At 48.6% G+C, this 26,074-nt stretch overlaps 1 protein-coding gene and 1 pseudogene across 2 annotated transcripts in view; both read left to right on the top strand.

Annotated features, from left to right (window-relative positions):
* CRAMP1 (cramped chromatin regulator homolog 1) overlaps positions 1-26,074 on the top strand; it is a 59,983-nt gene that overhangs the window by 13,318 nt on the left and 20,591 nt on the right. For both annotated transcript variants that reach the window (XM_007181714.2, XM_057528391.1), the window contains exons 4-6: positions 5,066-5,219; positions 11,072-11,155; positions 14,356-14,404. In XM_007181714.2, the coding sequence (XP_007181776.1) occupies positions 5,066-5,219; positions 11,072-11,155; positions 14,356-14,404 (287 nt within the window). The remainder of the gene's footprint in view (positions 1-5,065; positions 5,220-11,071; positions 11,156-14,355; positions 14,405-26,074) is intronic.
* On the top strand, positions 18,182-26,062 carry LOC130704825 (protein BUD31 homolog; annotated as a pseudogene).

The following is a 26,074-nucleotide window of genomic DNA, read 5'->3' as shown; positions in this document are numbered from 1 at the left end:
CAGCTGAGTGAGCCGATTCAGGAGGGATGTCCCCGAGAGGGAGGGGCCAGGGGACACTTGCCACATCAGAGCAGCCAGCACAACCCAGAGAGATGCCACAGCTGACTGGGGACAGAGTGGCAAGTCCTAAACATAGAGAAGCTCCTCCCCCATCCCACGGCCCAATGAAACGGCCGTGCTCCCTGCCAGCCATTTTTACTTCCGGGTTTTGTTTCTTCACATCTTTGTAGTTACAGAGAACATACTTTTTTATTAACGTTAAATGCATTTTTCAGGTGTTTTGTAGTTCTTTTGCTCAGTATTTTTTTAATGCTTATAAATATTCTGCTTCAGATGAAGGCAACTATGACCCACATGCTCACTGCCTGTTTTTGTAAATCAAGTTTTATTGGAACACAGCTCAGCCTCTTCACTTGTACATTGTCTTTGACTACAGTGTGGTTCCTGCAGTACCTGTGGCCCTGCAACACCTAAATATTTACCCTCTGGCCAGTCCTTGTTCTACTTAACCATTTTCGTATTGTTGATTGTTGTGGTTCCTTCTGGATTCTGTTGTAAGTAACGCTACCGTGGACATCTTTGTGCACATTCCATATTTTAGACTTCTTCTTTGGGATGTAGTATCAAGAGTAGGTTACTTGGTCAGTGAGCCTTATTCTTTTACTAGTGAACTAATTGGAGTGATAGAAAAGTCTAGCCAAGCCTGTGAAACAAGGCTCAGAGGAAGGAGGCTTTGGAACTGAAACCATGGAGTGTTCATAGATCAGGAGGCACCTGACTGTGGACAGAGAACAGGACGCAGAGCCGAGTTCAGGGCTTTCCCGTGGCTGGCCTGCCCCCTTCCGGGGTCGATGGTTCAGTTCTGCCCTTCCTGGCTGGAGGAGGCCACGTGTTGGTGCTGCCTGACTCTGTTGTCCGAGGAGAGAATGGAATGTCCACATGAGGCTTGTTCCAGTAGACGCAAAGTCATTCAAACACATTCAAGTGTGTTCCTTTTCTTCCCTCGACAGTTCTAGGGTAAAGTACAGAGGCTGTTCTTTTATAGATTATATGCCCAAATGGTGCCTTCTTTAAGCTGTTTGTTAGGCATAGAAGACTTGTGATTCCTGGAGTGTTCTCAGAATCAGCAACCATTGCTGACTCTCACCTGAAATAATTACTGCTTTGGTGTGGCCCCTCTGTCTTGGGGAGAAAGTGGGCTCTGCAGGCAGTCTGGCTACTTGGTTGCAGGAGCGTGGGGGAGACATGGTTGTTGATGAAAAGCAGGGGAAGAAATCCGTGTTAATGACCTGCCCTTACCTTTCTTCAGGGGAATTAGTTCATTCCCCTCTCATCGGGCTAGGCTTCTTGTTTTAACTTTTCTACCAGGTAGGTGTTTTGAGGTCTCCTGAAATCCTTGATTAATAATAATAATAATTTATAATTGTCTATTCAGGTCACTTAATGCTTTCCACTGTTGGTACTATTGGTGTATCCCAAATTTGTGTGTGTGTATGTGTGTGAGAGAGAGAGCGCATGCACAAGTGTGGGCTTTATGTCTGTTGCCGCATGTGTCTGACCAAAACTCAGTGAGACTCTGGTGTGGCCTTGATGACCGGCTGGTCGGCTAGGGCGTATATAACCACGAGCATCTTCACCCGTGGGGTGTGGTGCTCAGCACAGGCCTCTGCAGTGTTGATGAAGGTCGTCCCTGCCTTTCTGATGCACTCTCATCTGACTGAGCTATGCCTCAAGTGACGAGACCCAGCTCAGAGCAACGCAGAGGGGCAAGACCAAGCATTGAGCAGCTCTCAGAACTGAACTGTGAGGGAGCCGGAGGGGCTGGATCAAGCCTGACTGTGTGCAGGGACTCCCACGGTGTCACTGGGCCTCTGTCTGTCACCCCGTGTGTTGGGGGTGACATTTCTGTGCTTATTCTCTCCTGCTTCAGATGCTCCCCAGGGGCAAGAGTGCCTCCCCAACCCCTCCTCCATGCTAGTAAGGACAGTTCTGGGCACAACTCAGCTTGGCTGGTCCCATCCCAGACTCCTCCCTGTGGCCAGGGGTAAAGGTTGTGGCCCCCATGACAGGGAGCTGGCGGGAAGGCCAGTGGGATGAACGCCTGGACCAGCGTGGTTGTCCTTGACATCCTCTACACTCCATTTCACAAAGCCTGTTGCCGACTTTTCCTTTTCCCTTCTTACGTCTGTCTGTCCGTCCGTATTGCTGTCCAGTCTTGATTCCTATCTTACTCGCAGCCGCGTGGCCAGCATCTTCTGCTTGCTTTTCACTGGGTCGATAATTGCTGGAGGCCTCATCTCTGCTGTGCTTCCCCTTCCGTGTTCTGTCTGCAGTTCCCAGTGTCCTACAAATCCAGCTGCTGGGCATCTCCTGTTTCCTGCCATCTCTGTGACAGCTGTACGAATGCGAGTTCTCGTTTCAGTCTTTGAAATGTGTGCTTCACCTCCATATAGTTTTCTCTTTCAACTTTGCCTTTTTCACTGTTGCTGTTGTTGCCACCACCCTTTATTTACCTAGTTCATGGCTAAGTATAGAAATGCAAAGAAGTCCCCCCTAAGGGGCTGGCAGTCTTACTGGAAAAACGTAACAGGCACAGAAGAAGTGGGACTCTCAGAAGGTATATGCTGACGGATGCCACAAGAGTTCAGAAGGCAGCGTACTTTGAGAACGCAGGATGAGGAGTCGCAAAGCCCAGATTCTAGTCCCCATCTGGGCCGTCAGGTCACCTCTGGGTTCGTAACCCAGCTATGAAAAGAAGTCCTGAGATTTAGAGGCCGTGTGTGTTTGTTCGCGTCACGGTTCTGGTCAAGAGCTGAGGGGAGTTTTGTGAGGGAGGTGGTGCCTGAGCTGGACACTGGAGGAAGGCACTTTAGGTGCAGCTCTGCCTTGCTCTGGTTCACCTGCCATTGCTTCTTTTAAAACAGTGAGTGAGCTTTCATTCTTTGAGGATTTTTACTTTTTGTTTTGGCTGCACCGTACGACATGTGGGATCTTAGTTCCCTGACCAGGGATCGAACCCACGCCCCATGCAGTGGACGTGTGTATTCTTAACCTCTGGACTGTCAGGGAAGTCCCATAGCATTTTTACTTTTTGACCTTAAAATTTGAGACGATTTCAGAATTGGAAAAAGCTGCAAAAAGAGTACAGAGAATGCTCACATGCCGTTTACCCTGCTTTCCTGACACCCACGTAACTGCAGGGTGACCAGCAAAATGAGGAGAGTTAGTGTACTGTCATCGGTATTTGCACTGATGTCCTATTCTGGTTCAGGACCCCACGTTGCATTTGGTTGCCATGGCTCCTGGGTCCTCCCACCTGGAACAGGTCCCTCAGTCTTCCCTTTTATTCCTGGTCTCTCATAACCTTGACATTTTTGAAGATTCCAAGTCTGTTCATTCATAGAGTGCCCCTCATTGGGCTTACCTGATGTTTCTGCACGGATAAGTTCATGTTTTGTGTTTTCTGTCAAGAGTACTGTGGGATTGCTGTGCATCCTTGGTGCATCCTGTCCAGAGTGTGCAATGCGATCTGTCTCAGGCCTGGCTGTGTGAACCTTGATCACTGCATTCAGGTGGCATCTCCCAGGTTCTCCACTGCCAAGTCTTTTTTTCTTTTTTTTTTTTTTACTTTGAGACTGTGTAAATACCCTGTTTCTCATCATTCTTTCTCCCACTAATTTAAGCAACCATTGCCTCTTCTTACCTGGAAAAACTATTACTGTGGTGTTTACCCAGTGATGACCTTCTGATTCTGTTATTCTTTCTACATTTATTAAGTGGAAATCCCATGCAAGGAAAAGCTCTCCCTTCTCCTCCATTTATGTATTTATTCAATTATTTTTTTGTACCTGTGTGGACTCAGGGATACTTATTCTCTTCCATGGGTTATAATCCATTCATATCATTGTGATTTTGTTGCCCAGATTGTTCTAGATTTGCCCACTGGGAGCCTCTTCAGGTTGGCTGCTGTGTCCTTCTAACATGTTCCCCTTACGCTTTGAGCACTTTCTCACTTTCTGGCACCACAAGATATTCTAGACTCACCTGGTATTTTCCCTGCCCCAGACCTGGCATTGGCCATTTTTCCAAGGAGCTGTGGTTCCTTTTGGAAAGTGGGATTTAGAAACCAAGATCTGGGTACCAGAGGTGCTCATTGCTGCTGGGGTGCCATTACCTCCAGGTCCTTCCCAGTGCTTCTTGCTGGCTTGGTTTTGATGAGAGTATCAGTAGTTGATGAGTAGTATCAGTAGTTGGTTCTCATTGCATCAGTACCTGAACAGCACTGATGGGGACTGTGTTCTCTGGAACATAAATTCCATTCTGAAAATCTAAGATGTACTCAGCTTTTACATGGAGGTGTTGAAGGAAGGCCCACAGATGTATTCAGAGCATATTCTGCATGATTCTCTTAATAAACATTCATATTTGTTATCCCTGTTTGAACATAGAATACCTTTTGTATGATCAAACCAGTGAAGCTGTTTCTGAATAGTTGATTTGTTGTTTTATTTTAAGATGCCAGATATACAGCACCCTGAGCCCCTCCATCCTTGTGTTGTGTCTTCTGGTTATTGTCTTCATGGGGGTGTCTCATTTCATGGGCTCTAAAGAACTCTGGAGATTAAGTCCTTTGTCTAAGTGTTGAGCTTCATGTTTCTACTGCTCCGGGGTCCTTGCCTCATTGGTATCCACATGCTATGATAGTTCTGTTGCTGCTTTATCCATTATTCTGATTGAAACCTGAGGTTCTGGGGAAGCCAGGTTGAAGTTCATGCACAAGTAGGAGCCGTGAAGGACACTTGCTTAACCACAGCGGTCCCTTTTCTCCCTTTTCAGGAAGTGTCTGCATTGTACAGAAGGCTGCCTTGTTGTAACCTCGTGTTTTGTTTTGTTTTTTTAACATCTTTATTGGAGTATAATTGCTCTACAATGGTGTGTTAGTTCCTGCTTTATAACAAAGTGAATCAGCCATACATATACATATATCCCCATATCTCCTTCCTCTTGCGTCTCCCTCCCACCCTCCCTATAACCTCGTGCTTTTAATGTGGACTTTCTTTTCCAGCATGGGAAAGACTTTGAAGCGATCCAGAACAACATTGCTCTGAAATACAAGAAGAAAGGCAAGCCCGCCAGCATGGTGAAGAACAAGGAGCAGGTCCGGCACTTCTACTATCGCACATGGCACAAGATCACCAAGTACATCGACTTCGACAACGGTGAGCGCCTAGGCCGGCTTCCTGGGGCCAGAGGCGGGGTGGCTTCTGGTCCAGGAGCGTGGCTTCCGCAAACCTGCAGGCCACACCTTCTGGCATTATTCTCACCCAGCCACACGGCCTGGGATGTACTCACCTATGGTGCTTTGTCTGACAGGAGGCCTCGTAACTGGTGGTCAGGCTTAGTTACAAGGAAGCCTGTGGTGTCTGAGTCCCTGGCTTGCTCCTCCGCCCCGGGAGGGAGGGCACCGTGGTCCAGAATCACACCTCCCAGTTGCCCGCCCTTCTCCCAAGGGGGCCCCAGTGGGGTGAGGGTCGGGCAGGGCCTGGCGTGCGTCAGTGCGGGTGGAGGGCTGGCGTTCCAGGGCTTTTCCCAGGCTCTTTTTCCAGGCTCTGTGTCTGAGTCCAGTTTGTGTGGCGCCATCTTTAATTCATGAGTCTAGGTCATCGCCAGGTGTGGTTCTGACTTCCTGCTCAGAGCACCTCTGTCCTAAGGGGAGGCATTGCTGCCTCCTGTGTCCACACGCTGGAAGAATCCTGTGTCTGTGTCGTTCCTGCTGCTTCTCTCGTCGATCGGTCTCTCCACATGTGTGCTTCCACCGACTGCACTGATTTCTGACACACCCTCCAAATAACATCAGTTCTGATCCAGAATAATTGTGGTTGCTGTGGTCACGTCACTCCCCTTTGAACCTTTGCCTGTGCCCTGCAGGTGTTCTCTTGGCCAGTCAGTGTGTCCTAGCCTCCCCCAGCTGACCCATCTGGCTCTCCTCGCTGGCTTTCCCTTAGGTCGGGATGCCAGGGCCAGGGATTCCTCGTCCGGCCTTAGAAAGGCCCAGAGACAGTGATTCAAGCTGTCTTTTTCTGTAGAAGGTCAGATGGTGAATATTGATATTTTTGGCTTTGGGGTTTTATGGTCTTTATTGAAACCACTTCACCCTGCTTTCTAGCTCATTGTGGATAATATATAGAGGAATGCATGTTGCTGCAGTTGCCTGTTTACAAAGAGAGCCCTTGGGCCGGATCTGGCCTGTGATTTGCTGTCCTCTGCCCTGGAGAAGTCCTTCCTCCCTGCCATCGGCCAGCGCTGGGGCTCTCAGGGACTGGGAGGTCCCAGGGTCTGGTGATGGTTGTTACGGTCACTGCATTTCCCATCTGGTTCTGTCTTTTTTGGTTTTTTTTTTTGGCCATGCCACGTGGCTTGCAGGATCTTAGTTCCCTGACCAGGGACTGAACCCGGGCTCCAGCAGTGAAAGCGCAGAGTCCTAACCACTGGACCACCAGGGAATCCCCATCTGGTTCTGTCCTACGACAGTGTCCCCTGAATGTTTTTCCCTTTGAATCTTTGGGGGCATCTCTTACTCACCTGCCAGTGTTTCTGGTTCTACTCCGAGCTTCTCAGATCTGTCCTCACCGCCCGGCCTGCCTTGGTCCTGCCCTAGACCAGTGCTGCTCTCCCACTGTCCGGTCCTGCCCTTCCTAACCCAGCCTTTGAGCTGTGAGATCCACACAAGATGCTCATCTGCCCGGCCGCTCCCTTGCCTGAGCCCCCTCCCTCTGCCCCACCAGAGGCCCGCACCATGACTTGCCACAGCCCCGGGGAATGGAGTCACCTCCCTCCTTACCTGCACTTTCCTTCACACCTTGACTCCTGCCACAGTCCTGCCACTCCCACCTGGTTGTCCTCCCTAACCTGTTCACCAGGACTCAGCTCCTGTGTCAGTTGTCCCAGAAATCCTCCCCTGAATCCTCTCTTGTCCCCACTGCTGCCTGTGGTTGGGCACGTGGCATGCTCTTCCCTGGAGGTGCCTGTAATACGCTTGCTTGGGCGGAGGAGAAAGCCCCGGCTCGGTGATGGAGGCCCTGGCCCCTGTCCACCCCAACGATGCGGGGAGTGGAGGTCCGAGTCCGGGCAGCATCCTCTTCCCATTGTACCCCTCTCGCTCTGTCTCCTGACTTTTGTCTGCCTTACAAGTACTGTTTTCACACCACCTTTTCATGTTGATGTAGAATTTCTTCATGTGTTTGTTTTTTAAATGACGTCTGTTTTAGTTTTTTCAGTATTGATAAGTTTTCTTAACCTAATGCTTGGTGATCAGTTCTTTTTTTAATTAATTTTTTATTTATTCGGCTGCGTCAGGTCTTAGTAGCAGCATGCGGGATCTTTCGTTGCGGTGCATGGGCTTCTCTCTGTTTGTGGCACGTGGTCTTAGTAGTTGTGGCACGGCATGTGAGATCTTAGTTCCCTGACCAGGACTTGAACCTGCGTCCCCTGCATAGGAAGGTGGATTCTTAACCACTGGACCACCAGGCAAGTCCCTCCATGTGTTTTTTATTAAATGTATTTCTTTGAGTGGAGATACTACAAATGAATACATTTTACTTCTCCTTTTGGATTTGCAAGTCACTTAACAGTGTTTTTAAATAACGCAGGGTGGATATCTTTATTCATATAGCACTTTTCTTCAGATAAATTCACACAACCGAGGTAAAATTATACTAACGTTACTGCTAATTGTCTCATTGTGACCACCCCGTCACAGCACTGTCTGACAACCCTCCGGGAAGATGCGTGTCTGGCCCTCTGTCCTGGGGGTCTGTCTGCCTCTCCCCGCATTTCCCATCTGGTTCTGTCCATGACAAAGGCAGGAAGGAGCAACTGACAGACAAGTGCATGTTACTCTGGGCAAGGCCTGTTTCACGAGGCCCCACGTGCAGTGCCTGCTTTCTGCTGAGTTTATGACCCCACCGAGGTTCTCTCTGGCCAGTTAAATCCTTTTGCTTCTCACGAGTCTTTTTAAGGTATCTTTCCTGCTTAAAAGCCTTCCACTTCAGGGGACACCCGTCCAGCCTGACATCTTGATGAGGAAGATACAACACAAACAGAATGGTGGCTCCAACCTCTTCTAGTGCCATATCTGTGTAGTGAGGTTGCTGCTCCTTCTAGGGACCCTGGGAAGTGGGCGCTCAGTTTCCACGCTTTGCAGCAGTCCCTCGGTCTGACCCACAAGTCTTTTGCTACTGGTGTGTGTGTGTTTGCGCGTGCGTGTGCGCGGGCGCACGCACGTGTGCTCTCAGTGTCGATGTGGCCATGAACGTAAGCCTCTCGATGGCTGTGGTGCATTGTGGCAAGTTGGCAGCATTTTGTTCTTTGTCAGGCCGTCTCCACGGAGTCTCTTTGTCTGCTGGCTGTGTTCATCCTTAGCTCAGACTGTTGCTCACATCCCTAGTTGATTTGAAAATATCGACTCTGGTCCTGTCGAGTCCAGTGCGCTGTTGTTATTATCTGTCGTCATCACGAACACCCTCCCTCCCTCCAGGCTGGCACACAGAAACGAGTTTTAGCTGTTTGACTCTTTCTCTGTCTTCTGCATTTTTCTTTTTTGTTGTTACATAGTCTGTTCTTTCTGAAAGTCATTCCGTGAGAGCAGGTCTTTCATCTGCTTTGGCTGGTCTCAAAACACTCTCTTCCAACGTGAAGCCCTCAGCAACACGAGAAGGGGAAGGGGGTAGGAAGCTACCTGGAGATCAGGAGGTGGGGGGTGATTCCAGGAGCCGTGCTCTAGCACGTTCTGTGCTTTCACCACCACCAGGCTATGGGCAGAGTGGACCACCCAGGCTCCCGGTGTGGACGTGTTGCATCGTCTGCCCCGAGGTCCAGAGGCGTGTTGCAGGGCGGCCACACTGGGCTCTGTGGGACATCTAGAGTGGATGTGTCTTTCCTGGGCATTTTTGTCACCTCCGCCTGCTGGACAACCTCCTAAACTCTCCTCCCCCACTGGAGGTATCATTCCCCTTCAGCCGTTTTTCCAACTTGGATGAAGGGTGGACGCATCAGCCGCCCTCAGTTCCACAGTCAGCTCTGCAGGGTCAGCCCTGCCGGGGCCATTCTCCCTTCTCTGCAGTGTCTTCTTTTTTTTAACATTTTAAAAAAAATTTATTTATTTTTGGCTGTGTTGGGTCTTCGTTGCTGCGCTTGGGCTTTCTCTAGTTGCAGTGAGCGGGGGCTACTCTTCATTGCAGTACACGGGCTTCTCATTGCAGTGGCTTCTCTTGTTGAGGAGCATGGGCTCTAGGCACGTGGGCTTCAGTAGTTGTGGCACACAGGCTCAGTAGTTGTGGCTTACGGGCTCTAGAGTGCAGGCTCAGTAGTTGTGGCACATGGGCTTAGTTGCTCTGTGGCATGTGGGATCTTCCCAGACCAGGGCTCGAACCCTTGTCCCCTGCATTGGCAGGAGGATTCTTAACCACTGCGCCACCAGGGAAGCCCCTCTGCAGTGTCTTCTGCCTGACCTACATGCCCTTGGTGTCCCGGTGTGGCCCCATGGGAAGTGCCTTCTTTCTGTTGAGCCGAGGGCTGCACCGAGGTCTCTCACTGGTCCTGATCACCTTTCAGAGCTGGTGGCAGCCGGTTGACCGCGTGAGGCCAGAGGCCTGCCCGACTCTTGGTGCTGCACTGGTGGTCACACTGGGTTCCACGCTGTGCAGCTGTTTCGCAGCCCCTCCCCCAGCCCCGGCAAGCACGGAGCCACAGATCTCTGTCTCTCCTGGACGCTTCATATCAGTGGAGTCATACAATGCAGGGCCTTTAGTGTCCGGTTTCTTTCACTGAGCATGATGTTTTCCAGGTGCATCCAGATTATAGGGTGTGTTAGGCCTTTTTAGGGTCCGTTCATTCCTTTCTATGGCTGAGTATTGTTCCGTTGTCTGAAAGCCCACGTTTGTTTATCGACTGCATAGTGGATCGTAAGGTTCCTGAGTAGCGGTCCCTGTGAGAGTCCGCTGAGACTATCGGTCTTTCTCTCAGGAGAACCTTCGGGAATTGTTGGCGTGTGATGTTAGCAGAGCCCAGGCTCCTCGGAGGCTGTCCGAGGTTCAGAATCCTTGTTTTAGGTCATTCATTCAGAACTTTACTTTCTATTTACTAATATACTTTTCTTTTCCTTTCCTATTGTTGTAATCACACACAGCCAAATCTTTGAAAGGGGGTCTCTGGGGAGAGAACAGCTGTGAGAGGGACACATGGCAGTGGTCATTGCCCTGTGAGATGATCGGAAAGGGGCCAACTGGGCAGTAACCAGGCTTACAAGGTGCTGTCAGGCTTGGCTTCACACAATACAGAGACTCAAGGTAACAGTGGCTTGAGCACGTGAGGATTTCTTTCCTGGAGTCAGAGACGCCTGCAGGTAGGTGTCCAGGGCGGGCATCGGGGCCGAATCAGTCTATTACAGAGCCTCTGAAGCCTCCCTCAGCACTTCTGCTCATACCTGGTAGTGTGGTCTCCTCCAGCCACGAGCAGGCTGTACATGGGCTGGCTTAACCCTGCGTGTTGCCTCCCAAATCACACTGTGGTCTGCTGCTGACAAGCAAGGGGGTGTCCAGAGCACTCAAGCCGCATTTCCTCTTCCTTCTGGCCCCAGGCCTGGGGCGAGTTGTCTGTCGTCCCAGGAGGCATATAAGAGGTGGGCCTCCTTGGTTCCCGTGCTGCCAGCCCCTCGTGGAGCTTGGGTGGGTTCTCTGCACAGAGAGGTGGTCCTGACCCTCCTCTGCCTCGCTGAAGCTGGCCATGCTGGACGTCCCGTTTTCCCCTCTGGGGACGTTGCTCTGCCTGTTACGACTAGTTTTCTAAACCACCCCCTTTTTCTCTTCTAACTTTTTATTTTGAAAATTGCAAAAACAGCATCATGTTGCCGTGTACTCTGCCCAGTGTCCCCTGATGTTAACACCCTGTGGTCCATGGTGCAGTGGTCAAAGCCAAGAAATGTCCCCCAGCACCCTGGTGTGCGCACAAGCTGGGCAAGCCCCTCACATCTGTGTTTTCTCCTTCTAAAGCCGCAACCTTTCCTCATTTTCAGTGTTCTCTCGCGGGCTGAAGAAGTCGTCCCAGGAGCTGTATGGCCTGATCTGCTATGGGGAGCTGCGCAAGAAGATCGGGGGCTGTGAGTACCCTTTGCTCAGGGGTGGCCTCCTCCCGGCAGGGCCTGCCTGCTGTCCTCTTACAGTTGGAGTTTTAGTCCTGGGGGCTCTTCTGTTTTCTCTCCGACTTTTCATTTTGAAAACATTTTAACGCACAGAACGTTTTAACATACAGAAAAATCGAAGGAGAATGTAACAACCCCCACATACCGTCTTTTAGATTCATGGGTCCTGAACCTTGGCCATGTTTGTGTTACTGTCTCTCCCGTTCCTGTCCCTCCTCCACACACTTGCATTTTTTCTTGTTCAGCTGTGTGACTGTAAGTTGCAGACATCTGAGCCCACTCTAAACCCCTCAGCCATTGGCCCCAGTGAGCAAGGGCATTCTCCTGCATGCCCAGCAAGCACATTTAACATTTATCAAGTGGGTACCACAGCCTCACCTGTTATCCTGCCCAAACTCAGATCTCCCAGTGCGTCCCACCACGCCAGGCAGGGCATGCCTATTGGGAACAGTGCCCGCTCACAGCTGCCGTGTCTCTTGAGTCTTGACCTAGAACAGCCCCCACTTTCTGGCCTTTCCCGACCCTGGTACACTGAAGGGTCTGGGCCCCTCCCTCTGCCTTGCTCTGAGCATCTCCTCGTAACTAGATTCCTTTTAGATGCACAGGTGCTCTGGCCTCCCCATGTGACCACAGACAAGAGGCCTCAGCCTCGCCTCTCCAGCCCCCAGTTGTCCGCCTGTCATGTTGGTTGGAAGGGCACACACCTGCAGGGCCACTCTGAAGATTAAATGAGACACTATGAGATGATTGTAAGCTGTCACCTAACACGTCATAGCCGGGCAGGAGGACGGGCAGGGCGGGCATTCCCTGGGTGACCCGCCCTTCCTGAAACAGGCAAGAAGTCCAGGAGCCTCCAAAGGAAGGGACAGGCGGCCTGGCTCCCCGCCCCATGCTCCTGCAGGCTGACAACTTACTTAAACAAACCCCCGGCTCCTGCTTTGAGTGCTGTTGAGGGGGCTCTGGGGCCCCACCCCCTGGAATCCCTGCTTCCTTGTCTGTCCTCCTCTCTGTCCTTGCCCTAAAATACTCCTGGTCCTGGCAGCATGTTGGGGCCCCGTCCTCCATCTCCCACATCCCAGCATCCCAGCCCAAGCGCTCCCCACAGGAGGCAGGCCTCATCCTCTTGTCAGCTTCCTGTTACCCTTGGGGTGTCACCTGGGTCCCCTGACCCAAGGGGCCTCTGCACTTGGACTTCAGCCCATCTTCCTGCCTGGCGTCCCCTCCAGCTCATCTGCTCCTAGTCCTACTGGTGACACCTGGTTGGTCCCTCCTGGTCCAGCAGCACTCGAGTGCACGTGTGCACTCACACACACACATGCACGCACATCCCTGTGAGGCCCCACCTGGGCTTGGGGCTCCCAAAGCTGCTTCACAGCACTCCACCTTGGTGGGGCCCTCCCTCTGAGTCCCCACTGCACCCACCCACTGATCCACCTGCTGGGACACTGTTGTGTCCTTTGGTGAAGGTTTGTGGGGGAAGGAGCTCGCTGGGATGGGCAGCTGTCCGCCTGCCCTGCACACAGTGGTAGCCCTTTCTGGGCTACTGGGAACACGTGTCTGAGCTCCGGTGGTCAGAGCATGCTCTTTGTTAACATACTTTTTGTAACTGAGGTCTCCAGACATGCGATTCTTAAGACGTAGACTGAGTCTGCTGTGTTCCTGGTCCTTTGACACACCTCAGCTTGTGTCACAGCAGCTGCGTGAGCTGGGCGGCGTTCCCCCTTGAAAAGGGCCTGAGGACCCTCAGTTTCGATGGAAACGGATGACTATTCAAGCCTCCTGGGCTATTGAGTGACAAGTCACACTTTGCCCCAGGCCTGGTGTCATGCGGGTATCAGGACAGGCCGGGGAAGACCTCGGCTGTCTGCAGTCCTCACCAGTTGGTTGAAATGGCTTCTCTTCAAAGGGAGGTTCCTTGCATGGTGCCCCTATCTGGTGACTTGAACCCCGAAGTTGTGGTGGTTCCACCCTCCGGGCCTTCTGTCTATCACTCCGTCCATCCAGGCTGCCGGATGCAGGACCCATGGGCCCTTCCCTCCCCTTTGGTCTCAGCTCACAGGTCCATGAACGTCCCCGACAGGCTGGCTCTCGTGTCACATGCTCACGCATAGCCCCAGCGGTCACTTACACTGACTGTGCTTGTGTGGTCCATGCTGTTGGAGGCCAGGGCTGCGTCTGGCTTGTTTAAGGATGGGGTCTGCGTTTGCCTTCCCTGGTGCCAAGCATTGTTTCCTGAAGATCCGTTTCCATCTGGCACATGTCCCTTCAGCCTGCCGGGCTTCCTTCAGGCTTTCTCACCATGCCTCTGTGCCGGCTATGAATTCTTACCATTGTCATTTATCTGAAAAGTCTTTATTTCATCTTTGTTCTTAAAAAGTATTTTTGCCGGATGTGGGATTTTGATGACAGTTTTTTCTTCATGGCTGAGAGGTCGCTGGCCATTTATGTCCGTGTTCCTCTGTAGAGGATGCGTTGTTTTTCTCCGGCGGCTTTTAAGGTTTTGTCCTTGTCTTTGGTTTTCAGCCTGGCTGTGTGTTTGTGGCCTGTTGTGTTTTATTCCCCAAATATTCAGCACGGTTCAAAGAATCTCACAGTGGCCTGCACATACGCACCACCTCCATCCTCCCTTTACCTGGTTACTACACTTCCTGTCTCACATGTCCTGAGGGCAGCAATGAGTGGGGGGTGGGGCAGAGGAAAGGGGCGTCCGCTCTAGTAAACATCCAGGGTGTCAGTCTGTCGTTCAGAGCTGACGGAGGCGGGCCCGCAGGTAACCCAGGAGCCCCGCAGGTGCGCAGGTGCGTGGGGCAAGGTGGGCCCGGAGAAAGGGGAGTCTCTGAACGAGGCGGTTGGGGGCGAGTGGCAGTCCAGCGCGGCAGGGGGGCTGGGGTGGGGGTTTGGAGGTGTGATGAGCTGTGCAGAGGTGGGAGTGGTCCCCTCCCCGAGGATGTCCAGGTGGGCAGAGACAGTGCTCTCAGCACAGGTGATGTGTGTGGGCCCTGGGGGAGGGCCTGCAGCTAACATGGGGTCTTACTGTGGAAGATCTTGACTACCCCGTTGAGCGGTTTGGAGTCTGCGTTGGAGATTATTCTGTGGGGTCTTGCTGGGCTTCGCTCCTGACTACTTGACGCTCACGTGTGTTTGTTTTTCCATCAAAGGCATGGACGACAAGAACGCCACGAAGCTGAACGAGCTCATTCAGGCTGGGTGAGTAGAGCTGTGTGTGAGGCAGGCCGGCTCCTTGTGGGAGTTTGCACTTTTCTCTCAAATATAGACCTCGAAATATGTGCAGTTTTCTCCCCTTTTCTCAGTGAGGACCATTAAATCCTGAAGTCCTCAGAGTTAGCCCTGACACCCTCACAGTTAAGCATCTGCCCGTGAGGAGGTGGCCAGCCCGGGGGACTGATTGACCTGCCCCCAGCTTCTCCCCATCCTGGGGGCCCCGTTCTTGTTCTTCTGCAGGTCTCCACTCAGCCCTCACCTTCTCACTGTCTCGCTCTTTTCCTCAACCTTGTGCATTTCATGGTGTGGGGGTCTCCTTTGCTTCTAGAAGGCCTGCCCTCCCGGCCTTCCTGGTGCATGTTTCTGGTCCTTCCGCACTTCCTCTGCCCGCCGTTCCTCTTTGTGCCTCTCGAGGTCAAGCTGAGTCTGACTCTGTTCTGCTCTCACACTCCTGGCCTCCCGATCACACAAAACCACCGGGGATCCCCACGCAGCTCTGACCTGACTGCTGTGACTGTTTCTGCCCCAGAGAGGCCATACCGGGACTTGCTGCATGGAAAAGCCACCGTGCCCTGTCCTTGCGTTGTCCAGTGGCTCTTTGGCTTGCCCGCTGCCCCCTGCGCTCTGACAGCCTTGCTAGTAGGTCCCTGGGCTCCGGCCAGGTGTCTGACCTTGAGCTGCTCTCCAGCTCCCGGAACCGCCCTCCTGGGGCTGTCTCGGCACTGCCCCCAGGCTCTCCTGTCCCTGCACCCTCTCCTTTGGCTACTTTAACTCTTCCCAGGGCTTCTGTTACCTTTTCTGAGTGAAGGATCCCAGATCTGACTTGTCCCCCATTTCTCTGCCTCGACGTACAAGTCCCATTACGGCCTGGATGTTTCCTGTGTTCCAGCTGGAAGCCTCCAGCATCTCTTCCTGGGAAGGATGCCCCCGACCTTGCACTCTGAGGGTCTCTCAGTCAGCGCCTCTCACTCCTCTCTGCAAGTAGTTGGAAGCATGGCAGGCGGGCCTGTCCGTCTCTTGCAGCCCTTTGCCTCTCTCATGGCTGCTCTGGCCGAGTCCCTCAGCACTGAGGCTGTGCTGGACTCCAAGGCACAGCCTGACCATCCCCCGTTACACTGTCTGGATTTCTCACCTGGTGTGGGGTCCTCATTGGCGGCCACCCTGTCCTTCCCACTCACCCCATCAGAGCCTCTGCGTTCCCACGTGGACCTCTCCACTCCTCATCTTAGACGGACCCGCCCGCCATCCCCAGGTCCCTGCTGCTCGATGGCCAGCTGTCCTGTAGGTCGAACCATCCCTGGGAATCGTTTCCCTGGCCTCTGCTACATCAGCAGGACGTTGTCTTGCACCCTGGTTGTTTTCCTCCCTTGGTCTGGTGTTGGACGGCCAGCGAGCCCACTTCCCTCAGGTTGAGTCCCTGCCAGGTTGACTGTGTGCATTTCTGCTTTGACTCCAGCCCAGCGTCTGACCTTACAGAGGCTCATGTTGGATCCTCCAGGCTCTGTGTCTATGAACTACCATCAGTTTGGAGCCAGGCCTGAGAGTGACTAGGTTGTACGTATCACTGCCGTGTGAAAGAGCAGTGATTCTCTCCAGCAGCCGGGGAGTGAAGGTGGTCTGGCCAGCTGGTACCACTGGGCACATGGAGCCTCCCAGAGGTGTGGGGGGTGGTCAGAGGCAAGTAGGGAGAGAGGCCACCAGCCTTAGCCCTGGGGGTTGTTTATTGCACCTCCCTATTCACCTGCTGCAGCTTTAGCATCTGGCCTTCCTTCCCACCCTCACACCTGCCCTGTGCCCATCAGGTGGAAGCTATGTTTGCTCCAGGATCTGAGATGTTCGAGCAGTGTTGTGCGTACACGCCTTTCCCAGAATGTCATCTCAGTGAGATTGTGCCGTGTGTGGCCTTCCGAGGTTGGCATCTTCCACTCAGCAGTACACCCTGGGATCTGTCCATGTGGCTGTGTGGGTCTGTGGTCCACGCCTCTGTGGAGTAGTGTCCCCAGTATGGCTGTTCTGTGGTCTGTTGATCCAACCCCCAGTGAGGGACACGGGCTGTTTACAGAGAGTAAATGACTCGGCATTGGCCTCCAGCTTTTTGTCTCATCTTGCCTGCGCAAATCCTCAGGGGAGGAGGTGGTGAGCACATGCAGACTTTATAAGGAGCTGCCAGCCTGCTTTCCAGGTGGGGTTCCAGGTGCTCCCTACGCTCCCCACACTTGGTGTGTTCAGTCTGTTCTTTTGAGCCACCCCAGTGGTGAAGGGGTGTCTCATTGTGGTTTTGACTTCGTTTCCCTGAGGACTAGTGATGTTGAACACCTTTGTTATGCTCCCTGGCCATCTGTGTATCTTCTTTGGTGAGGTGCCTCTTCAAATCTTGTGCCCATTGCGTTTAGAGTGTCCTTTATATATTCCGGACACAAGCCTTTTGTCAGGTAGGCGATTTGCCAATCTTTCCTCCCAGTCTGTGGCCCGCCTTCTCACTCTCTTTAGCAGTGTCCTTCACAGGGTAGACGTTTTCAGCTGTGATGGAGTCCAGTCTGTCATCTTTTTCATTTGTGGATTGTGCTTTTAGTGTCACATCTAAGAAGTCGTTGCTTAACTCGAGGTCACAAAGTTTTTACCTGTGTTTTCTTCTAAAAGTTTTGTGGTCTGATGTATAAATCCACGATCCACTCTGAATTAACTTTTGTATACGATGTGATGTTTATGCCAAGGTTCAGTTTGTGGCCTGTGGGTGTCCGGTTGTTTCGGCCCCCTCTGCTGGAGGGTCCATCCTTCCTCCATTCGCTGCTTTTTCACCTTCATCTAAGGTCTGTTGACTGTGCTATGTGGGTCTATTTCCAGACTTGAAATTCTGTTCCGTTGATTTACTGTGTGTTCTTTCGCCAACACGTCATCAGTTTTTAAGAACAAAGCAAAAGGCCTGTAAAAGTGAAGACGGAGATGGGGGAAATTAGTAAGGTGCCTGTGGAAAAAAGTACTCCTTGACTTAAGACCAAAAAGCATTGAGTATTTAACTAACTTCCTGTTCCTGCCTGTCATGCAGACCTTTTCCAGTTAAGTGTCAATCTCCCTTTGTTATAAAATGGTAAAATTGGATTAAGGAGTAAATGAATTGAGAAAAGCTCTAAAGTTGAATCTTATTACATTGGTCACAGACCCAGCAGTATAGAACTTAGCACATGCTTATTAGATTTATCAAGTAACTTTTCAGAGAAGAAAATGAACCTCATATCAGAGAGGAAAGCCTGACTCCCATGCACATAGAGGAATTACTCTGTTGCCTGTTTTGTGACACTAGTGGAGGATTCAAATAGGACCCTCCGCATTGTTCCATCTGACAGAGGGCAGGACCTGATTCTCCTGCAGGTGCACCTCCGCAGCCTGGGCTGGGGCCAGGCTTCACCTGTGCCGGCTCCAGCCTCAGGCTGCTCATAGAACTTCCATTTGTGAGAAAGGGAAGGGACTCATAACCTCAGAATGGTTCTCTAGTCATAAAGCAGGGGCTGTTCAATTTCACTAAAAAAAAAAAAAAGGAAGTCACAAAACAGCAGTTTAACGGAAAATGTGGTTATCACAAACACAAGTGCCACGTGACACGGCTCCCCCTGCTCTTTAAATCTTGCCTGCTATTGTTGCATTTTGTTTGGGATGGATGGCAGAAACGTCCACTTGTTCCCAGCACCCTTCATTGGAGGCGATTAAGAACTGACTTGATGTTCTTTTTTTTTTTTTTTTTTTTTTTAAATTTTATTTATTTATTTATTTATTTATTTTTGGCTGTGCTGGGTCTTCGGTTCGTGCGAGGGCTTTCTCTAGTTGCGGCAAGTGGGGGCCACTCTTCATCGCGGTGCGGGGACCGCTCTTCATCGCGGTGCGCGGGCCTTTCACTATCGCGGCCCCTCCCGTTGCGGGGCACAGGCTCCAGACGCGCAGGCTCAGCAGCTGTGGCTCACGGGCCCAGCTGCTCCGCGGCACGTGGGATCCTCCCAGACCAGGGCTCGAACCCGTGTCTTCTGCATTAGCAGGCAGATTCTCAACCACTGCGCCACCAGGGAAGCCCCGACTTGATGTTCTTGGTTGCCGCTCCTGCACCCCCACTCCAGCCTCATCAGCACATCCCTGGGAGCGCTCTGCTGCCTGTATTTCCCCTGGGTTGAGGTGGTTAAGACTCAAGCACTCGGTCTCAGTGGAGGCCTTGGTCCCTGCAGACTCCCATCCTCTCTGAATCTCCCCTCCTAACACAATGGCAGGAGAGCTGGCTTCCTGGAGTTTTCTTGTCCAGATAACTGGAGAAATATAAATAAAATGAAAAAGCAGGGGAACTCCTCCCAATTAAAAGAACAAGAGAATAGAGAAGGGGCATCTGACAGCGACGGAGGTTCTGATAAGACTGAGGACCAGAGAGGGAATGTGATTTCCCCAAAGTCATGTACTGATTGGTAGAGCTGGACAAGAACCTACGTCTGTAACTGAAGAGACCAGGGATCTTTCTGTTATACTCTTGGGAAACAGATGCTAAGATCTTTGCAAATTATCTTGTGGGAAAAATGCCTAAAGTCAGAAGAAGCTGGAAAGCTCCCCTAGATGACTTGGAGTTGATGGAGCCAACATTGGATGAATTAGATCAAAAGATGAGAGAAGCTGAAACAGAACCTCATGAGGGAAAGAGGAAAGTGGAATCTCTGTGGCCCATCTTCAGGATCCACTACCAGAAAACCCACTATATTTTTGATCTCTTCTATAAGTGGAAAGACATAAACAGAACTATATGAGTATTGTATTAAAGAAGGCTATGCAGATAAAACCTAATCGCAGAACGGAAAAAGCAGGTGTATGAGAAATCATGCTGTCTGAGGTGCATTCAGACATGGAACACCGATTTGGGGACAAACTGCGTTTGCCAGGACCCCAAAATAAGCTGTCAGTGGACCGGATCATCAAGTGCACACTCTGTGGCTACCGGGGCTGCTCTGGCAGAGGCCCTTGGGCCCCCTGATCCCACTCCGCCCTGGACTTTGGACTGCGCAGGTTTCTGCATGTCAAGCCACCCCTTTCCGGGGAACAGCTGTTCCTGTAGAGTGGTGCCCACGTGTGAAGGTTTCATGTTCATCAACTGTGATTTGTAGAAATAAGATTTTTAAATCTTTAAAAAAATAAAGTAAAAGAACAAGAGAAATCCTCTGAGAGAACAAATGATGAAACAGACCTTTCTAGTCTACCAAACCCCGAGCTCAAAAAGGAGGTAATAAAAATGCTGAAGGAATTAAGAAAGACTGTCATTAGAAATGTAGATCACTGATATAAGGATCTAGAAAGTATAAAGAGCAACCAGTCAAAATCGGACAACTCAATTACCAAGATGAAAACTGAGCTAAAGACAGTAAATAGCAAACTAAATAATGTAGAAGAACGAATAAGTGATCTGGAAGATAGAATAACAGAAATCACCCAATCAGAACAGCAGACAGACAAATGAAAAAAAATGAAAGCAACATATGAGATCTATGGATTAATATAAAGTGTGCCAATCTACGCATAAAAGGAATTCCAGAAGGAGAAGAAAGAGAAAAGGGGATCAAAAATGTATTTGAAGAAATTATAGCGGAAAACTTCCCAAACCTAAAGAAGGAAATGTATCAAGGGACAGGAAGCACAGAGGGTCCAAAACAATATGAACCCAAACAGACCTACCCTAAGACATATCATAGATAAAATGACAAAAGTTAAAGAGAGGATTGTAAAGACAGCAAGAGAAAAACAGTCAGTTACAAGGGAACCCGCATAAGGCTATCAGCTGATTTCTCTACAGAAATTTTTGCAGGCCAGAAGGGAGTGGCAAGATAAATTCAAAGTCCTGAAAGGGAAAAACCTGCAACGTGGGATACTCTACCCAGCAAGATTATCATTTAGAACTGAAGGAGAGATAAAGAATTTCTCAGACAAGCAAAAACTAAAGGAATACAGCAATACTAAACTTATCCTAGAAAGAATATTGAAAGGTCTTCTCTAAATAAAAGAGAAGCAAGAATCTATAGAAAAGGGAAACATCACAGTAGGAAAGGGAAGTACGTAAAAGGATTGAAGGTCACTTTATTTTTTTAAAGAAATTCACGTTCTTTTTTTAATTTATTTATTTATGACTGTGTTGAGTCTTCGTTTCTGTGCGAGGGCTTATCTCCAGTTGCGGCGAGTGGGGACCACTCTTCATCGCGGTGCGCGGGCCTCTCACTGTCGCGGCCTCTCTTGTTGCGGAGCACAGGCTCCAGACGCGCAGGCTCAGCAATTGTGGCTCACGGGCCCAGTTGCTCCGTGGCATGTGGGATCTTCCCAGACCGGGGCTCGAACCCGTGTCCCCCGCACCGGCAGGCAGACTCCCAACCACTGTGCCACCAGGGAAGCCCTGAAGGTCACTTTAAATAAGCTAGTACATAGATTTTTTTTTTTTAAAGCTGCTCTGTTCCCTAACTCCACAGCAAGTTTATCCTATTACATATATATATATTTAAATTTTATTTATTTATTTATGTATTTATCTCTGCCTGTGTTGGATCTTTGTTGCTGCATGCAGGCTTTCTTTAGTTGCGGTGAGCGGGGGCCACTCTTCGTTGTGGTGCGTGGGCTTCTCATTGCGGTGCCTTCTCGTTGCGGAGCACGGGCTCTGGGTGCACGGGCTTCAGTAGTTGCGGCACACGGGCTCTAGTGTGCAGGCTCAGTAGTTGTGGCGCACAGGCTTAGTTGCTCTGTGGCATGTGAGATCTTCCTGGATCAGGCTCGATCCCGTTTCCCCTGCATTGTCAGGCGGATTCTTAACCACTGTGCCACCAGGGAAGTCCCACCAGCACATAGATTTAAAAAGCAATAAAAAAATTCTATGAAAGCGATTATAATTACAATGAACAGCAAAAGGATAAAGTAAAATGAAGATGTAAAATAATACCTCACAATCACAAAATATGGGGGAGGAAAGTAAGAAAATGTGGATCTTTTAGAATGTGTTTGAGTTTCTATGACTACCAGTTTAAAGCAAGTAGATACAGTTATGGGTTAACATACTTGAAAACCAGGGTAACCACAAATCGAAAACATGCAGTATATTCACAAAAACCAAACAGAAAGGAACTCAAGAATGATACAAAAGAAAACCATCAAGCCACAAAAGGAAAAACGAAAATAAGAAAAGAACAAAGAAATACAAAGTCAACTGGAAAACAGTGTTTAAAATGGCAATAAATACATACTTGTCAGTAATTACTTTAAATGTCAATGGACTAAACGTTCTGATCAAAAGACAGAGTGGCAGATTGGATAATAAAACAAGAGCCTACAACAGACTGCCCACTTTAGAGAGAAAGACACGTTATAGATTGAAAGTGAGGGAATGGAAAAAGGTATTTCATGCAAATGGAAATGACAGGAAAGCAGGGATAGCGATACTCATATCAGACAAAGTAGACTTTAAAACAAAGGCCATAGGGAATTCCCTGGCTGTCCATTGGCTAGGACTCGGTGCTTTCACTGCTGTGGCCCAGGTTCAATCCCTGGTTGAGGAACTAAGATCCCACAAGCCACATGGCGCAGCCAAAAAAAAAAAAAAAAAGACCATAAAGAAAGAGAAAGAAGGACACTATATAGCGATAAAAGGATCAGTACGAGAAGGGGATCTCACAGTCATTAACATATATATGCACCTAATATAGGAGCACCTGTATACATAAAACAAATACTAACAGACACAAAGGGAGAAATTGTTGGGAGTACAATAATAGTAGGAGACTTTAACACCCCACTGACATCAATGGACAGATCTTCCAGACAGAAAATCAGTAAGGCAACAGAGATCCTAAATGACACAATAGAACAGTTAGACTTGATTGATATCTACAGGGCATTACATTAAAAAAAACAAACCAGAATATACATTCTTTTTAAGTGTACATAGAACATTCTCTAGGATAGACCACATAGTAGGACACAAAACAAGCCTCAACAAATTTAAGAGAATAGAAATTATTTCAAGCATCTTTTCTGACCACAACAGCATGAAATTAGAAATCAACCACAGAAAGAGAAATGAGAAAAAAAAGATTACACGGAGACTAAAGAACATGCTATTAAATAACCAGTGGGTCAATGATGAAATCAAAGAGGAAAAACAAAAAAACAATTAAAAAAAACCCTCAAGACAATGAAAACACAACCATACAAAATCTATAGCAAAAGCAGTCCTGAAAAGTTCATAGTGATACAGGCTCTCCTCAAAAAACAAGAAAAATCCCAAGTAAACCTAACGTACCACCTAAAAGAATTAGAAAAAGAAGAACAAACAAAACCTAAAGTCAGCAGAAGAAAGGAATAATAAAGATCAGAGAGGAAGTAAATAGAGATTTAAAAATAGAAAAAAAAATCAATAAAACCAAGAGCAGTTTTTTTTTTAAAGGACAAACAAGATTGACAAACCTCTGGCAGGCTCACCAAGAAGAAAAGAGAGGGGAGCCAAATAAACAAAATAAGAAATGAAAGAGGAGAAATAACAACTGATACCTCAGAAGTATAAAAAATGTTATGAAAAGTACATTCCAACAAAATAGACAACCTAGAAGAAATGGATAAGTTTCTAGGTATACATAGCCCACCAAAACTGAATCAAGAAGAAACATAATTTGAACAGACCAATCACTGGAAGTGAAATAGAATCTGTAATAAAAAAGCTCCCTGAAAACAAAAGTGCAGGACCAGATGGCTTCACTGGGGGATTCTACCAAACATACAAAGAACTTAGACCTATTCTTCTCAAATGCTTCTAAAAGATTGAAGAGGAGGGAACACTTCCAAAGTCAATCTATGAAGCCACCATCACCCTGATACCAAAACCAGACAAAGACACTACCAAAAAAGAAAATTAGAGGCCAGTATCTTTGATAAATTTAGATGCAGAAACTCTTAGCAAAATATGAGCAAACTGAATCCAACAACACATAAAAATGATCATACATCACCATCAAATTGGATTCATCCCAGGGTCACAGGATGGTTCAACATATGCGAATCAATCTGCAATTCCCCACATCAACAAAAGAAAAGAAAAAAACCACATGATCATCTCACTAGATGCAGAAAAAGCATTTGACTCTCACCAAAGTGGGTATAGAGGGAACATATCTCAACATAATAAAAACCATTTATGACAAACCCACAGCCAGCATAATACCAAACGGCGAAAAGCTGAATGCCTTTCTGCTAAATTCTGGAACAAGACAAGGATGCCCACTCTCACCACTTTTACTTAACATAGTATTGTAAGCCCTAGCCACAGCAGTCGGACAAGAAAAAGAAATAAAAGGTATCCAGATTAGAAGAGGTAAAATTGTCATTATATGCAGATGACATGATTCTCTGTGTAGAAAACCCTAAAGGCTCAGCAAAAAACTATTAGAACTGACAAATGAAAAAAAAAAAAAACTATTATAACTGATAAATGAATTCAGGAAGGTAGCAGGATACAAGATTAATATACAGAAATCTGTTGCATTTCTTTACCCTAACAATGAAATATCAGAAAGAGAAAGTAAAAAAAAAAAATCCTGTTTAAAATCGCACCCCTCCCACCAAAAAAAAAAAAAAAACTTAGGAATAAACCTGACCAAGGAGGTGGAAAACTTATATGTTGAAAACTATAAAACACTGATAAAGCAAATAAAAAATGATTCAAGAAAATGGAAAGTTATCCCATGCTCTTGGATTGGAAGAATTAATATAGTTAAAATGGCCATACTGTGCAAACCAATCTATAGATTTATTGTGATCCCTATCAAATTACCCACGACATTTTTCACAGAGCTAGAACAAATAATCCTAAAATTTACATGGAAGCACAAAAGACCCAGAATTGCCAAAGCAATCCTGAGGAAAAAAAACAAAGCTGGAGTCATAACTCTTCCAGACTTCAGACAATACTACAGAGCTACAGTAATCAAAACAGTGTCGTATTGGCACAAAAGCAGACATAGATCAATGGAATAGAATGGAGAACCTATAAGTAAACCCACACACCTATGGTCAATTAATCTTCGACAAAGGAGGCAAGAATATGCAATAGAGAAAAGACAGTCTCTATAGCAAGTGGTGTTGGGAAAGCTGGACAGCCGCATGTAAATCAATGAAGTTAGAACACTCCTTCCCACCATACACAAAGACAAATTCAAAATGGCTTAAAAACTTAAATATAAGACACGACACCATAAAACTCCTAGAAGAGAACATAGACAAAACATTCTCTGACATATGTGGAATCTAAAAAATAGTACGAATGAACTTATTTACAATACAGAAACAGACAGACGTAGAAAACAAACTTATGGTTACCAGAGGCAGGGGGGTGGGGTGGAGGGATAAATTAAGAGTTTGGGATTAACAGATCCACGTTACCATATATAAAGTAGAGAAGGGTTTACTGTATAGCGGAGGGAACTATATTCAATATTTTATAGTATTGAAATATACTGTAAGAATCAAAAAAGGATACATATGTGTATAACAGAATCACTTTGCTGTACATCTGAAACTAACACAGTATTGTAATTCGATTTTTAAAAAACAGGTAAAAAACAAAGCAGAGTCATAAAAACAGTATAGACGGACCTTGAACCTTTCGTAAAACATAAACTTAGGTTTGTTCACCAACCATTTGGTGGCTGGCCAACACCTTTTCTTGGTGGCTTGCTCCTCGGAGTTCTGTGGTGTTTTTATTTGGAAGCTCTAGCCAAGATGCATCATTTGTGATTTCCTGTTTTCAAGTGGAACAAGAACGTAGGCTCTCAAAGCAGTGGGACTGCAGGGTCCTTCCCTGTCATTTTTCATAGTTGTCTTGCTCACAATTTGTCTGCCATCTTTTAAAAAAACAATCTACCTTTATTGAGTATTCCCAAAGCACTCCAAGTGTGTTTCTTAGAGGGAGCTATTTTTTATGGTTTTTATATTCCTTTCATTAGTTAATAGTAGTATTTCTTTAATTTATGTAATCCTAACATTATATAAGTTACTGTCACAGCAGTATTCAGGTAGAGTGTCACCCATAGCTGTGACAGATTTAGGGCAGGCCCTCCTGATTCTGGGCCTGCCTGCAGATCAGTGGGGGGAGCACAAGCATGTTGCACTCATGCCTGCTGGCCTCCAGTGTCCCGTCCTCTCCGGGCCCCCCTAGTGTGGTTTGCAGAGGGACTGACTAGGGAATGTCACTGACCTGCAGAGGTGGTCACCTAGGGGCGGGTTGAGAGGTCATGTAGAGGTGGGTGAGCCCTTCTGCTCTGGGGACCTGGAGGAGGGGAAGGGGCATTCCTTCTGACGTCCGATTGGGGCTCCAGTGAGAGGGCTCTCGGGGTTGCCAGGCAGGAGGGCAGGGTACGTCCTGGACAGCAGGTGCCCTCTTTGCAGCGTGACGCGTGCTCGGGAGGGTCCAGAGTCAGCTCTGCCGTTTGTCATGCGCATCTGCCTACGATCCCAGGAGCTTCTTGGGGACGTGTGGGGTCCCCTCGTGGGGCCGAGCATGAGCCCTGGAGGCCAGGGTGGTTGCTTAGCTAGGGCCCGTAGTTACTGCGCGGGGTGGGAGTGACTGTTCATTTAGAGGCCTCAGCGCTTCTTTAACACTCCTCTCCC

Source organism: Balaenoptera acutorostrata, chromosome 15 (genome assembly GCF_949987535.1).
Source record: "Balaenoptera acutorostrata chromosome 15, mBalAcu1.1, whole genome shotgun sequence".
Lineage (NCBI taxonomy): Eukaryota > Metazoa > Chordata > Mammalia > Artiodactyla > Balaenopteridae > Balaenoptera > Balaenoptera acutorostrata.
The sequence above is the reverse complement of the archived record's forward strand: the minus strand, read 5'-3'. Positions and strand labels throughout refer to the sequence as shown.